Source organism: Saimiri boliviensis, chromosome 8 (assembly GCF_048565385.1).
Source record: "Saimiri boliviensis isolate mSaiBol1 chromosome 8, mSaiBol1.pri, whole genome shotgun sequence".
In the NCBI taxonomy this organism is placed as follows: Eukaryota; Metazoa; Chordata; class Mammalia; order Primates; family Cebidae; genus Saimiri; species Saimiri boliviensis.
In genome coordinates, this window is record NC_133456.1 from 32,278,971 (window position 1) to 32,295,709 (window position 16,739).

General features: G+C 36.8%; 1 protein-coding gene across 2 annotated transcripts in view; it reads left to right on the top strand.

Annotated features, from left to right (window-relative positions):
* Positions 1-439: 439 nt before the first annotated feature.
* The window catches only part of B4GALT4 (beta-1,4-galactosyltransferase 4), a 50,757-nt gene continuing 34,457 nt past the window's right edge, over positions 440-16,739 (top strand). The window contains exon 1 of one of the 2 annotated variants that reach the window (XM_074404324.1): positions 440-460. Coding sequence is in view for 1 of the 2 variants with exons in the window: in XM_074404325.1 (XP_074260426.1) it covers positions 8,008-8,025 (18 nt within the window). In the remaining variant the exon portion in view is untranslated. Of the gene's footprint in view, positions 461-8,004; positions 8,026-16,739 lie in introns of those variants that run through there. The other variant, XM_074404325.1, reaches the window with a different exon arrangement.

A 16,739-nucleotide genomic window follows, 5' to 3' on the forward strand; every position in this document is an offset into this window, starting at 1 on the left:
CTCCTGAAACCTATATCTGTCTATTCATCAAACTAGTTCTCCATCCAGTTTTGTGCTCTTGCTGGAGAGGAGTTATGACCATTTGGAAGAGAAGAGGCATTTTAGGTTTTGGGATTTTCAGCATTTTTGTGCTGGTTTTTTTTTTTTTTTTTCCTCATCTTTGTGAATTTATCTACCTTTCATCTTTGAGACTGATGACCTTTGGGTGGGGTTTTTGTCTGGGGATCCTTTTTGTTGATGTTGATGTTACTGCTTTCTGTTCGTTAGTTTTTCTTCTAACAGTCAGGCCCCTCTTCTGCAGGTCTGCTACAGTTTGCTGGGTGTCCACTCCAGATCCTGTTTCCCTGAGTATCACCAGTGGAGGCTGCAGAACAGCAAAGATTGCTTCCTGTTCCTTCCACTGGAAGCTTCGTCCCAGAGGAGCACCCGCTAGATGCCAGCCAGAGCTCTCCTGTATGAGGTATCTGTCGACCCCTGCTGGGAGGTGTCTCCCGGTCAGGAGGCATGGGGTTCAGGGAACCACTTGAGGGGGCAGTCTGTCCCTTAGCAGAGCTGGTGTGCTGTGCTAGGAGAATCCCTCTTCTCAAGATCAGCTGCTCTCTTAAGAGCCAGCAAGCAGGAATGATTAAATCTGCTAAAGCTGCGCCTATAGCTGCCGCTTCCCCTAGGTGCTCTGTCCCAGCGAGATGGAAGTTTTATCTCTAAGCCCCTAACTGGGGCTGCTGCCTTTCCTTCAGAGATGCCCTGCCCAGTGAGGAGTAATCTAGAGAGGCAGTCTGGCCACAGCTGCTTTGCTGGATAATGGTGAGTTCCACTCAGTGTGAACTTTCCAGCCTCCTTAGCACTGTCGGGGAAAACTGCCTACTCAAGCCTCAGTAATGGTGGACGCCCCTCTCCCCACCAAGCTTGATTGTCCCAGGTCGACTTCAGACTGCTGTGCTGGCAGCAAGAATTTGAAGTCAGTGGTTCTTAGCTTGCAGGGCTTCATGGGAGTGGGATCCGCTAAGCAAGACCACTTGGCTCCCTGGCTTCAGTCCCCTAACAGTTCTGTCTTGCTGGGTTTCCAGGTGCTACAATTCCTACATCTAGCTCACTGTCTGCCCAAACAGCTGCCCGGTTTTGTGCTTGAAACCCAGTGCCCTGGTGGTGTAGGCACATGAGGGAATCTCCTGGTCTGTGGATTGCAGAAACAGTGGGAAAAGTGTAGTATCTGAGCTGGATAGTACAGTCCTTCATGGCTTCCCTTGGCTTGGGGAGAAAGGTCCCCAGCTCCTTGCACTTCCTGGGTGAGGTGATGCCCCACCCTGTTTCTGCTCAACCTTCATGGGCTGCACCTACTGCCTAACCAGTCCCAACAAGATGAACTGGGTACCTCAGTTAGAAATGCAATCACCTGCCTTTTGCGTTGGTGTCGCTGGGAGTTGCAGACCAGAGCTGTTCCTATTTGGCCATCTTGCCAGATCTCCACTTATTTTTAATTCTTTTGGTGGTTAACACTATAATGATAACTTCTATGTTTATACCACTGTTTCTGATTTATCTACTTATTTATTATCTGTTAATGCCATGCTATGAATGATGAGAAATACATCTCATTTAGATGATCTCTTCATTTGCTTCCTTCTTCATTTGTTTTGCTAATTACATATTTTTTTATTCTCCTTTTGGTTGTCGCTGTACATTTAAATACAGATGCTCCTTGACTTACGACAGTGTTGCATCCAGATAAAACCGTCACAAGTTGAAAATACATTTAATTTACCAAACACCATAGCTTAACCTAACCTATCTTAAACATGCTCAGAACACTGACATGAGCTTACAGTTGGGCAAAATCATCTAACACAAAGCATATTTATAACGAAGTATTGAATATCTCATGTAAGAGCATCCCACTGTGTGTCACTAGCCCAGAAAAATAAAATTCAAAATTTGAAGTACAGTTTTTACTGAATGTATGTTGTTTTAGCATCATTATAAAGTCAAAAGGTAGTAAGGTGAACCACTGTAAGTCGAGGATGGTCTATACTATGCTTAAACTTTGATTTCTTGATGCATCAGTGTAGGTAGTAATTCTTGATTTGCTACAAGAGAGTATGAGAAAAGCTCCATTACCATACTTGCCTTCCTTTCCACTTCCTTCTACTCCAATTTTTCTGTTCACCTCCTCATTTCTCTCTTTCCTACCTTTATATTTATAGTGTTAGGGTTTATAGCATTTGCATTTTGTTCTGTAAATACAATTAATTTTTCTGCATTTTACCTGTTGATTGACTCTAGCAGTTGAAATCAATAACTTAGTTTATGACTGATAGTTTATGCTTGTATAAATATTATTTGCTACAGAATACTAAGTGATTGACTCAGAAGATGAGAAACTAATCCAGTATCTCTAAACCTGGGTTATACAAAAGAGAATAAAACAAGCATCAAGGCTGGGTGCAGTGGCTCACACCCTGTGATCCCAGCACTTCAGAAGGCTGAGATAGGAGGGTTGCTTGAGATCAGGAGTTTGAAGTTCAAAGTTGCTGTGAGCTGTGATTGCCTCTACCCTCCAGCCTGGGCAACAAAGCAAGACCCTGTCTTAAAAAACCCCAACAACAAAAACGTGCCTCAAGGCCAAGTGGATTCTTCTTTCTTATACTGCATAACTTGGTCAAATCATAGCTCTTTAGAGTTTGCTTTATATTTTATGCTACATTTAAAAAAAGTTATTTGGCTTCACTTAGAGTTTGGAATTTGCATTTGTTTTCTCTTGACATATGCTTTTCTAATTACATTGCTAAGAATTTCCAATTTTATATTTTTTAAATTTACTTGTGAAGAAGTTATAAATATGCACAACACATAATTAGAAAGGAATTGTTGGATGTACACCAAAAAGTTAGTCTCTCTTTCATCCCTGTCTCTTAGCTATTCAGTTCTTCTTTCCAGAAGCAACTTCTCTTATTAGTTTTGTGTAGTCTTTTAAAGACATTTTATGCATTTGCAAGCACGCAAGCGTATTATTTTCTTTTCCCACACATGGTAGTACATCATGTGAAAATTTTTCTGTTTTGTTTGTATGCGTATGTGTGTTTTTTACTTAGCAATACACCTTGAAAATTCTTTCATATCTATATCCATATTTATATCTATATCTATCTTGCTGATTTTTCTTTTTGTAAATGGGATAGTGTTCCATTACGTGGATATGCTGTAATTTGTTTAACTGGGCCCTACTGATGTCCGTTAGTCAATTTCTGATTTTGCTATGACAAATTCATGCTTCATCAATATCCTTAGACATGTGTGTTTGAATATCTGTAGAAAAAATAATTACAGAAGAATTGTTGGGTCAGAGGAAATGTACATTATCTTACTTTATTTTTATTTATTTTAATTTTTAAAATTTTGTGGGTATATATAATAGGTATGTTATGGGATGCAATGTGCATTTTTTTTTTTTTTTGAGATGGAGTTTTACTCTTGTTGCCCAGGCTGAAGTGCAATGGCACAATCTTGGCTCTGCAACTTCTGCCTCCTGGATTCAAGTGATTCGCCTGCCTCAGCCTCCTGAGTAGCCGGGATTATAGGAGCCCACCACCAGGCCCACCTATATTTTGTATTTTTAATAGAGATGAGGTTTCCCCATGTTGGCCAGGCTGGTCTCAAACTCCTGATCTGAGGTGATCTGCCTGCCTCAGCCTCCCAAAGTGCTGGGATTACAAGCATGAACCACCGTTCCCATGCAATATTGCAATATGCAATATTGTGCATGTGTGTTTTTTTCTTTCTTCTTCTTCTTTTTTTTAAATACAAATTTAATGTTTGTGGCAAATCTGTACCAAGCAAGTTTATTGGCACCATTTTCCCTACGGCATGTGCTCAGCTCACTCCACTAGCATTTTTAGCAATAAAGTATTTTAAAATTAAGGTATGTACATTGTTTCATTAGACATAATGCTATTGCACACTTAACAGACTACAGTATAGTGCAAACACAGCTTTTTATATGTACTGAGAAACAAAAAAATTTGTGTGATATGCTTTGCTGCAATACTTGCTTTATAGCAATGGTCTGGAACTGAATCTGCGGTATCTCTAGGTGTGCCTGTACATGTTTATCTATCACAGTCTACCTTAAAGTTATATTATACCCACATTGTATAAAGCCTTCTCATATAGTATAGGAATCTTACAATAGTATATTTTCATTTCTTCTCTTCTGGCATGTATGTTATTATTTTCACGGATCTTTTCATCTCTAGAAGTTCAGTTTGGGTTTTTCTTTATACCTTCAATGTCTTTAACTTTTTGAATATGTGAAATACAATGAAAATAACTGTCTTATTGTCCTCTGTTAATTCTAACATCTATGTCAGTTCTGGGTTGCTTTCAATTGATTATTTTCCTCACTATTGGTTGTGTTTTCTTGCCTCCATTTGCCTGGTAATCTTTGATTGCCAGATATTGTGAATTTCATTTTGTGTGCTAGGTACTATTGCAACTATATAAATCTTGAGCTTTGTTCTAGGAGACACTTAAATTACCTGGATATGGTCTGATCCTTTTGAGTCTTGTGAAAATATGTTAGGCAGGACTGGACCATTGCTCAGAGTAGGGCTTATTCTTCCCCGCTACAGTGGCAAGACTATCCTTAGTTCTCCACCCAATGCCTTGTGAATTATGAATTTTTCCTGTCTGGTTCCTGGAAACACATTATTCTCAGACCAGTGTGAGTGACAGGAACTGTTCCCACTAATCTTTACAGATGTATTTTTCCTGGTGTGGGGTGTTTTCCTTACACGCATGCATTGATCATACGTATTTGGGGGAGACTCCCTGCAGATCTCCAGGATTCTGTCTGTGTGCATCTGTCTTATGTCTGGTATTCTGTCCTATGAACTGCAGCTGCCTGGCTCTCTTGGACTCCAGGGTTTGTCTCCTCAATTCAGGAAGTCTGCTAGGCTCTGTCTCAGTTTGCCCTCCCTCTGTCACAGTTTGGAAGCTCCCTTGAGGTAATAAGATGAAGAAACTGTAGGACTCAACTTGTTTGTTTCCTGTCTCTCAGAAATCAGTGTTCTTTGTTGCCTGATATCAAATGTCTTGAACATTGTTTTATATGTTTTGTCTGTTTTTTTTTTGTTGTTTGTTTCTTCAGGTGAAATAGTAAATCTGTTTCCTGTTACTTCATCATGGCCAAAAGGAGAAATCTAGTCATTGCTTTTTCTCTTTGACATTTAATATTTTCTCTCTTTCTCATTTCAGCTTTTCATTTTGAAAAATTTCAAGACTTTGGAATGTTGTAAAAGTTATCAAGGAACACTTGTATGCATTTTCCCTAGATTCACCAATTGTTAACATTTTTTCTATGTTTGTGTCTTCTTTCTCTATCCCTCTCCTCCCCATCTCTCTCTTTCTCTCTTTCACATACATTAGCTAAATCATTTGAAAGTAAATTGCAGACATTATGATATTTCATCATTATATAACTCTTAAGAACAAAGTAATTTTGCTATATAACCACAATGTAATGATGAATTTCAGGAAATTTAACATCGTTAGAATATTATCTAATATATGATCTACTTTGGTTGTCTATTGCTGTGTATCAGATGATCTCAAAACTTAGAGGATTAAAGCACCTTTCTATTCTTGTGTTTCATGATTCTGGGTCGGGGAATTCAGATATGGCACACTGTGGAGGGCTCATCTCTGCTATATGATGTCTGCAACCTCAGCTGTGGTGACTCTGAGTGGCTGGGGGCTGGAATAGCTGGGAGGTGGCTGGACATTTATTTATTTATTTATTTATTTCCATATGGCTTCTCCACCTGGCTAGTTTGGGCTTTCCACAGTATGGCAGCTTCAGGATAGCGAAACTTCCAACATGTGGCTCTGGTTTCCAAGCATGAATGCCTCTAGAGGTCACTAATAATACAAACTGGCATCCCACACAAGGTCGTGCTCTGAGGACATAACATTACCTTTATCATATTCTTGCTCAAAATATATAATTGGTATTTAATCATGAGAAACAGTCAGATGAGTCAAAATTAGGAAGCATTCTATGAAACACAGGGGCTTGCATGCTTTAAAAATGTCAGTGTCATTAAAGACAAGGAAAATGACAAACTGTTTCAGATTAAAGGAGGCTATATCTGTGTGCTAGTGCTGGCATAACAAAATACCACAGACTGGATGGCTTAAACAACAGGTATTTATTTTCTGACAATTTTGGAAACTGGAAGTCCAAGTTGAAGGCATCAACAGATTTAGTTTCTTCCATCCTCTTTCCTCCACTTGCAGGTAGCCGACCTCTTCCTGATGTCCTCACACGGGCATGTGGTCATCTCTCTGTGTTAATGTATGTCCTAATATCCTCTTCTTGTAAAGACACCAGTCATGCTGGATTAAGGCCCATATTTATGACCTGATTTTAACTAAATAACCTTTATAAAGACCCTGTCTTAAAGTATAGCCACATTCTGAGGTATTAGGTATTAGTTAGAGCTTCAGCATGAATTGTGGGGGCTGAGGAATTGCGGATGAGGGACACAATTCAGAATTCAGCCCATAACAGAGACTAAAGAGACTTCTTTATGTGTGGTCCTGGATTGAAAATAAAGTTGCTATAAAGCATATTATTGAGAAAACTGGTAATGAATATGTATAGTATGGTAGATTAAAAATAGCCTCCAATTTTTTGCATTCCTTTCACTCAGGAATGGGAGTATATTTCTCTTCCTTTTAAATCTTGGCTGGTCTGTGACTACTTTGACAAATGGAGTAGAGTGGAAGTGAAGCTATGCCAGTTCTGAGCCCAGCCTTTACAAGACCAATTCTGCTTCCTCTCTCACTATACGTTGTCAAAACAGTCACAGACCACCAGCCAAGATTTAAACGGAAGGGAAATATGTCCCCATTCCTCAGTGTGAGTAATGTTAAATAATTTGAGGCTGTTTTTAATCTTCCACACTGTATGCAGTTATTTCCAATTCTCGATAATGTACTTTATAGTAACTTTTTTTCCAAATCCAAGACCAGATAACAAATTTGGATGTCAAATCTCCTTAGTCTCCTGTAATCTGAAACTGTTCCTCATGTTTCCATGTCTTTTATGACACTGATATTTTTGAAGTGTATAGGCTAGTTGTTTCACAGAATGTTCCTTAATTTGAGCTTGTTTGTTTCCTTATTACAGGTATACGTTTTTGGTAGGTATACAATAAAATAATGTTATGTCCTCAAAGTATCATCTCATATGTGATGTCATGTCAATTTCTATTATTGGTGGAATTAACTTTAATGCTTGGTTAAGATGGTATCTGCTGGTTTTCTCCAAAGGAAAGGTCCCCATTTCCCTTTGCAATTGGTAAGTGATCTCTAGGGAATTTTTTTTTTTTTAATTTAAAAAAAAAAAAAAAGCTCTTCTGTATTCTTTGTTAGGGCTGGGGTCCACTACACAATCCAATAGCTGTTGTCTGTTAAGTTAAATTTGGCCTTGAGGCTGTCTTTATATTTTGAATTTTTTGGAAAATGAAAAGAGAAGGCTTGTTCTAAAAAAGAAAATAACTCCAACAACAAAAACAAAAACCAAAAAAACATATTTTGAGTCCTTCCATAACAAACTGCAACCTAATTTAGTATGTAAACAAACTGAAACCTAACTTAGAAGCACATTTTTCATATAAGATAGCTGGATCTCAGCCAATCACAAGCAGCTGAGCTGCAGACAATTACAAGCTGCCAACTGTTCAGACCATGTCCAAAGAAGGCAAGTGTCTAGTTGTAACCAATCAAGCTATTTCTAAACTTTACTTCCCTGTTCTGTCTAGAAATACTCACTGTCCCCCTTGCAGAGTGGAGCTCTTTGAACTTTTCCTGGTCCTGAGTGCTGCCTGATTCATAAATTGTTCTTTTCTCAAGCAAACCGTTAAATTTAGTTTGTCAAAAGTTTTTATTTGAACAGATCTGGTGTTGTGAGATCCAAAGATGTCCTTCTGATGATGACCTTTGGGAGCAATGAGCAAACAGTTGCAGGTATTCCTAAACCCCTTGTGTTGATTGTTTCTCACTGCATGTTGGAGGTTGTCATCAGTAAGTCCCATTTGAATATGAGCTCCATAACTTGTGTTGCAACCTTTGAGTTTATTTGAGCATCTTAAATCCAGACTGAGTTCACAAGTTGGGCTGGGTTTGGTATCAGATTGGATTCAACAGACACTGGACTGGGTTTCAGTAAAAGGCCTCTGGTAGGTAAGGTTACAAGAAGACTGGCAATAATGGGTGCATCTGAATCTAAGGAGTCTGGGGCTTCTCCATTTTGAAACCTGTGCTTTTCTAGAGAAATGATTGTTGGAGATAAAAGTGCTTGGTACCACAAAGTAGAACTAACACTCAGGCAAAAGTTTTCTCAGCAAGATAATTTACTTCTGTTCTATAGAAGGGCGTCTCCTGCATGCAAGGCAGAGGCAAGGGAGGGCACCTCGAACAAAGGAGCAATCGTTTTTATTCCTTAATGTGGACTTTGTTCTGTGTCCTCACCCTGTGGGCTGGGGTCAACTACACAATCTAGGCTAATTATGATTGGCTCCTGTGGACAACATCAAGGGGCAAGGGTGAGCATTTGATAGGAAAGGGTGGTTACATAGGTGATGAGAAATGCTTGGGTGTGTTTGGTCACAGCAGAGATAAAGAGGGCTGACAGATGAATGGGTATGATTACTTTTTAGAATAGAACAAAGAACTAGAAACTGAAACCCTTTGAAGAGAAACTGTTCTTAACAACATGAGTGAACCTTGTCTAAAATAATTTATAATTGTATATTGACTGACTTAACTCTGATTGGATTTCTCTCTACCTTTCTCTTTATTTTCTTTAGCATACTCTGAATCTTTGAAATTTTTCACTCAGCTTCTCATCCTAAAGGAAAAAAGAAAACTGGAAAAATACCTTATAAAGTTAGGCCCTCAGATCAACCATGTCTACTGCTTTAACCACTTTTACTCGTTTTTTTAAATCTTGAGTTCTGAACAATATTGAAATATTTCTCTGTCCCAAAGGAAAATTCCCACAAATTTGCTAAGAAATGTATAAGCCTCATTGGAACATCTCATCCAGGACTCCTTGATCTTTACTAATTTGTACACATGACTTGGGGACCTGGAGAAACTCATAAATGGAAGGCTGAGGCCAAATGAGAGGTACCCAAGGAAGATAGCAAAGATTCAACTCCTGTTTCTTTTAGAGATGAACAAATGAGACTAGGAAAATAGCAAATGTTCTCTTAGAATTCATCCCCAAAGTATTTTCTGAAAAACAAAACAAAAATAAATATAGAAAACACAAAAACTGACTGATCCGTCATTGAATCTTACAGAGAGAGAGAAAACAATGAACCAATCTGACTCCATGATCTAGTTAAAAAACAGAAGCTGGGTTGGGAAGCTGCCTATCTAACTGAACTGGTCTCCAAAATACTCATTTCTGGCATTCAGCTGGCTATTTTGAGATTCTTTTATAAGATAAATTTACATCTATAAAAGAAATTTCAGCTTTTAAGGAGAAAGAGGACTGAATCATGGGAAACTCTCATAACAGGGAAGGAATATGGTTTAAATGTACATAACAAGCCTTGCCTTTCTTTAAGGTACTTTTCACCTTTCTTTGTTTTGGAAAACGATGGTTTTCAGCCTGAAGCATCATGCCTTTGAGACGTCAATTTTCTACCTCATCTTACGTGAGAATCCTCCCTTTGAAAACGCAAATTTAGGGAGATGACTCTAGGGAAGAAGAAAAAGCAAAAGAAGAAGAAAAATGAGCTAGGTGCAGTGGCTCATGCCTGTAATCTCAGCATTTTGGGAGGCCAAGGCAGGTGGATCACTAGGTCAGGAGTTCGAGACCAGTTTGGCCAATATACTGAAACCCTGTCTCTACTAAAAATACAAAAAATTATCCGGGTGTGGTGGCATGTGCCTATAATCTCAGCTACTTGAGAGGCTGAGGCAGGAGAATTGCATGAATTCCGGAGGCAAAGGTTGCAGTGAGCTGAGATAGTGCCAATGCACTACAGTCTGGGCGACAGTGCAAGACTCTGTCTGAATAAGAAAAAAAAAAAAAAAAGAAAAAAAATAGAAAAAAAAGGAAATATCTGGAAATTGCTGATTAAAAAAATGTTCAAAGTTTTTTTCCTCTCAAAAATATTAGTAAAAAGCTTTAGCCATTGATGTGGGTAACCTTGCTTCATTGGCTGGAAACATAATTTTTTGTCATCTAAATATTGTTTTATGAACTAGTGAGTTTCGTATTGCTGTGCCTGACACAGGGCTAAAATCTCAGAAAAAAACCTGTCAGATCTGCTTCTGCCTGTATGTTTATGTAAGTCTTTACATGTATGTATTTGTGATATTTTTCTACCTCCAGCTGGTGTTGCTACAATTCATTTATTATTAAAGTTATTAAATTTCAAAAATGTATCACATTTATTATGAATTAAATTAGTTTAATAAACATATTATTAAATTAATTATAATTTAATTTGCTTAAATAATAATAAGCACTAATATAAATTAAGTATTCCTAAAGCTCTTAGATGTATAGGAACTAACCCAAATGTTTACAAGTATAGAATTGCCACGATTGTAAGTTTCCTGAGACCTTCCAAGCCATGCTGAACTGTGAGTCAATTAACCTTCTTTCCTTTATAAATTACTCAGTGTTGAGTATGTCTTTATTAACGGCGTGAGAATGGACTAACACAATATGCAATTTGAATAAATTTGAGTAAAGATTAATCTGACTCAAATTACATTCATTAACCTATTTAATAAAAACAGTGCTATGCACTAAATTAGAGAAATAAATCTATTTATTTTAAATTTATTTCAATAGCTTTTAGGGAACAGGCAGTTTTTGGTTTCATGGATAAGTTATTTAGGGGTGATTTGTGAGATTTTGGTGCACCCAACACCCAAGCAGTGTATACTGTGCCCAATATATAGTCTTTTATCCTTCACTCCCCTTTCAACCTTCCCCACAAGAATCCAAAGTCCATTATATTACTCTTATGTCTTTGCATCCTCATAGCTCAGTTCCCACTTATAAGCAAGAATATAAAATAATAGGTTTTTCATTCCTGAGTTACTTTATTTAAAATAATGTTCTCCCACTCCATCCAAGTTGCTGCAAAGGCCATTATTTTGTTCCATTTTATGTCTGAGTAGTATTCTGTGGTGTATATATAGTACATGTTCTTTATCCACTTATTGGTTGATGAGCATTTAGGTTGGTTCCATATTTTTGCAATTGCGAATTATGCTGCTATAAACGTGTGTGTGTGTGTCTTTTTCACATAATGACTTTATTTCCTTTGGGTAGATACCCAGCAGTGTGATTTTTGGATTGAATGGTAGTTCTACTTTTAGTTCTTTAAGGAATCTCCATAGTGTTTCCCATAGTAACTGTACTAGTTTACACTCCCACCAGTAGTGTAAAAGTGTTCCATTTTCAGCACATCCATGCCAACATTTATTATTTTTTGATTTTTTGATTATGACCATTCTTGCAGGAGTAAGGTGATATTTCACTGTGGGTTTGATTTGTGTTTCCTTGATAATTAGTGATGTTGAACATTTTTTTGTATGTTTGTTGGCTGGTTGTGTGCCTTCTTTTGATAATTGTCTATTCATGTTCTTAGCCCCTTTTTGATGGGATTGTTTTTTCTTGCTAATTTGTTTGGGTTACTTACAGATTCTGGATATTAGTCCTTTGTCAGATGCATAGTTTGCAAATATTTTCTCCCACTCTGTAGGTTATCCGTTTACTCTGCTAATCATTTCTTTTGCTATGCGGAAGCTTTTTAGTTTAATTAGGTCTCATTTATTTATTTTTGTTTTTGTTGCATTTACTTTTGGGTTCTTAGTCATAAATTCTTTGCTGAAGCCAATGTCTAGAAGAATTTCTCTGATGTTATCTTCTAGAATTCTTATGGTTTCTTATCTTAGATTTAAGTCTTTGATTTATCTTCAGTCAGCTTTTATATAAGGTGAGAGATGAATATCCAGTTTAATTCTTCTAAATGTAGCTTGCCAGATTAGAAGATTTACCCAGCACCATTTATTGAATATCCTGTCCTTTCCCCACCTTATTTTTTTGTATGCTTTGTGAAAGGTTAGTTGGCTGTAAGTATTTGGCTTTATTTTTGGGTTCTCTATATTGTTTTATTGATCTATGTGCCGTTTTTATACCAGTACCATGCTATTTTGGTAACCATAGACTTGTAGAATAGTTTGAAGTTGGGTATGTGATGCTTCCATGTTTGTTCTCTTTGCTTAGTATTGCTTTGGCTATTAGGGCTCTTTTTTGGTCCCATATGAATTTTAGTATTGTTTTTTTCTAGCTCTGTAAAGAATGATAATGGTATTTTGATGGGAATTTCAGGGAATCTGTAGATTTCTTTAGGCCATGTGGTCATTTTCACCATATTGATTATATCCATCCATAATCATGAGATGTGTTTCCATTTGTTTGTGTCATCGATTTCTTTCAACAGTGTTTCGTATTTGTCCTTGTAGAGATCTTTCATCTCCTTGATTAAATATATTCCTAAATATTTTATTTTATTTTTTTGCAGCTGTTGTAAAAGGAATTGAGTTCTTTTTTTTCCTATCTTTTCTTTTTTTTTTTTTTTTCTTTTTCTTTTTCAAGACGGAATATTGCTCTGTCATCAGGCTAAAGTGCAGTGGCATGATCTTGGCTCACTGTAACCTCTGCCTCCTTGGGTCCAAGTGATTCTCCTGCCCCAGCCTCCTGAGTAGCTGAGACTACAGGTGCACATTACCATGCCCAGCTAATTTTTAAATTTTTAGTAGCGATGGGGTTTCATTATGTTGACCAGAATGGTCTCCATCTCCTGACCTCATGATTTGCCCACCTCAGCTTCCCAAAGTGCTGAGATTACAGGCATGAGCCACCAGGAATTTTGTTCTTAGTTTGATTCTCAGCTTGGTCATTGTTGGTGTATAGCAATCCTACTGACTTTTGTACATTTTGTATCCTGAAACTTTGCTGAATTCATTAATCAGATCTAGGAGGTTTTTGGGTGAGTCTTTAGGTTTTTCTAGGTATATGATTATATAACCTGCAAACAGTGACAGTTTGACTTCCTCTTTACTGACTTAGATGCCCTTTATTTTTTTCTTTTGTCTGATGGTTCTGGCTCGGAATTCCAGTACTATGTTGAATAGAAGTGGTGAAAATGGGCATGCTTGTTTTGTTCCAGTTCTCAGGGGAATGCTTTCTGCATTTCCCCATTCAGTATAATGTTGGCTGTGAGTTTGTCATAGATGGCTTTTATTATATTTATGTATGTCCCTTGTATGCCCATTTTGCTGAGGATTTTAATCATAAAGGGACACTAGATTTTGTCAAATGCTGTTTTTTGCATCTATTGAGATGATTATATTATTTTTGTTTTTAATTGTGTTTATGTGATGTACCACATTTATTGACTTGCATATGTTAAACTAACCCTGTATCCCTGGTGTGAAGTCCCCTTAATCATAGTGGATTATCTTTTTGATGTGCTGTTGGATTTGACGAGTTAGTATTTTGTTGAGAATTTTTGCATCTATGTTCATTAGGGATATTGGTCTGTAGTTTTCTTTTTTTTTTGCTATGTCCTTTCCTGATTTTGATATTAGGGTAATAATTCATAGACTGATTTAGGAAGGATTCTCTCTTTTTCTATCTTTTGGAATAGTTTCAATAGTATTGGTATCAATTCTTCTTTGAATGTCTGATATAATTCAGCTGTAAATCCATCTGGTCCTAGACTTCTTTTGTTGACATTCTAAAAATTATTGTTTCAATCTCACTACTTGTTATTGGTCTGCTCAGAGTTTCTTTTTCTTTCTGGTTTAATTTAAGACAGTTTTATATTTCCAGGAATTTATCCATCTCCTCTAGGTTTTCTAGTTTGTGCACATAAAGGTGTTCATGGTGTTTATAGCAGCTTTGAATGATCTTTGGATTTCTGTGGTATCAGTTGTAATATCTCCCATTTCATTTCTAATTGAGCTTATTTGAATTTTCTTTCTTCTTTTCTTGGTTAATCTCACTAATGGTCTACCAATTTTGTTTATCATTTGAAAGAATCGGGTTTTTGTTTTATCTTTTATATTTTTTTGTTGTTATTGTTTCAATTTCATTTAGTTCTGCTCTGATTATTGTTATTTCTTTTCTTCTGCAAGGTTTGGGTTTAGTTTGTTCTTATTTCTTTAGTTCCTTTAGGTGTGACATTAGGTTGTCTATTTGTGCTCTTTCAGACTTTTTAATGTAGGAGTTTAATGCTATGAGCTTTCCTCTTAGTACCAGTTTTGCTGTATCCCAGAGGTTTTGATAAGTTGTGTCACTATTATCATTCAGTTCAAATAATTTTTAAATTTCTATCTTGATTTCATTTTTAACCCCTAGATCATCCAAGAACAGGCTATTTAATTTCCAGTTATTTGTCTAGTTATGAGGGTTCCTTTCAGAGTTAATTTCTGGTTTTATTCCACTGTGGTCTGTGGAGATACTTGACATGATTTCGGTTTTCTTAAATTTATTGAGGCTTGTTTCATGGCCCATCATATGGTCTATCCTGGAGAATGTTCCATGTGCTCATAAGAAGAAAGTATTCTATATTCTGGAGTTGTTGGGCAGAATGTTCTGTAAATATCTGTTAAGTCCATTTGTTCTAGAGTACAGTTTAAGTCCACTGTTTTGTTTTTGAGTTTCTGTCTTGATGCCCTGTCTTGAGCTGTCAGTGGGGTATTGAAGTCCCCACTATTATTGTGTTGCTGTTTATCCCATTTCTTAGGTCTAGTAGTAATTGTTTTATAAATTTGGGAGCTCCAGTGTCAGGTGCACATATATTTAGAATTATATCTTCCTGTTGGACTAATTATTGTATTGTCATATAATGTCCTTCTTTGCCTATTTTTACTGTTGTTGCTTTAAAGTCTGTTTTGTCTGATATAAGAGTACTTCTGCTTACTTTTGATTTCTGTTTGTGTGGAATATCTTTTTCTACCCCTTCACCTTAAGTTTATGTGAGTCCTTACATGTTAAGTGAGTCTCTTGAAAACAGCAGATGCTTGGTTGGTGGATTTTTATTCATTCTGCCACTCTGTATCTTTTAAGTGGAGCATTTAGGCCACTGCATTCAACATTAGTATTGAGATGTGAGGTACTGCTGCAGTCATAATTTTATCTGTTGCCTAAATACCTTGTTTTTAAAATTGTGTTATTGTTTTATAGGCCTTGTGAGATCTATGCTTTAAGGACATTCTATATTGGTGTATTTCAACATTGTATTTTAAGATTTAGGACTCCTTTTTAGCATTTCTTGTAGTGCTGGTTTGGTAGTGGCAAATTCTCTCAGCATTTGTTCATCTGAAAAAAACTTTATCTCTGTTTCATTTATGAAGCTTAGTTTTGCTAGATACAAATCCTTGGTAGACAATTATTTTGTTTAAGGAGGCTAAAGATAGGACCCCAATCTTCTCTGGCTTCTAAGGTTTCTTTTGAGAAATCTGCTGTTAATCTGATAGCTTTTCCTTTGTAGGTTACCTGATGCTTTTGTCTCACAGCTTTTCTTTTTTCTTTTCTTTTTTTCTGAGACAGTGTTTCACTATTGTTGCCCAGACTAGAATGGCACAATCTCAGCTCACTGTAATCTCTGCCTCCCAGATTCAAGCAATTCTCAGCCTCCCAAGTAGCTGGGATTACAGGCATGCACCACCACACCTGGCTAATTTCTGTATTTTTAGTAGAGATGGGGTTTCACCATGTTGGCCAGGCTGGTCTTAAACTCTTGACCCCAGGTGATCCTCCCACTTTGGCATCCCAAAGTGCTGAGATTGCAGATGTAAGCCACCATGCGTGGCCAGTCTCACAGCTTTTAAGATTCTTTTCTTGGTCTTGACTTAGAAAACCTGATGACTGTGTACCTTGGCGACCGTCTATTTGCAATGAATTTCCCAGGAGTTCTTTGAGCTTCTTGTATTTGAATGTCTAGATCTCTAGCAAGGTCATTGAAGTTTTTTTTCAATTATTCCCTCAAATAAGTTTTCCAAACTTTTAGATTTCTCTTCCTCTTCAGGAATACCAATTGTTCTTAGACTTGGCCATTTAATATAATCCCATATTTCTTGGAGGCATTGTTCATTTAAAAAAATTCTTTATTTTTTTTCTGATTGGGTTAATTCAAAAGTCTTGTCTTTGAGCTGTAAAGTTCCTTCTTCTACTTGTTCTAGTCTATTGTTGAAACTTTCCCCGTATTTTGTATTTCTCTAACTGTGTCTTTCATTTCTATGAGTTGTGATTGCTTTTTTGTTTATAATATCTATTTCTCTGGACAATTTTTCATCTGTATCCTCTACAGTTTTAAAAATTTCTTTAAGTTAGTTTTCATCTTTCTCTGGCTTCTCCTTGAGTGGCTTCATAATCAACCCTCAGAATTCTTTATCAGCAATTCAGAGTTTTGTTTTGTTTTGTATCTATTGTTGGGGAGCTAGGATGATTTTTGAAGGTGTTACAGAACGCTGTTTTGTTATAGTATCAGAATTACTTTTCTGGTTCATTTTGGTAGACTATTTCTTCAAATTGTTCTTGAATTTATTTTTGATTGGATTTTTAAAAATTTCTTTTTTCCTTTTTAAGGATTAGACTTTAACATTTATTTCATCCTAATTTGATTCTTGGTGATTGT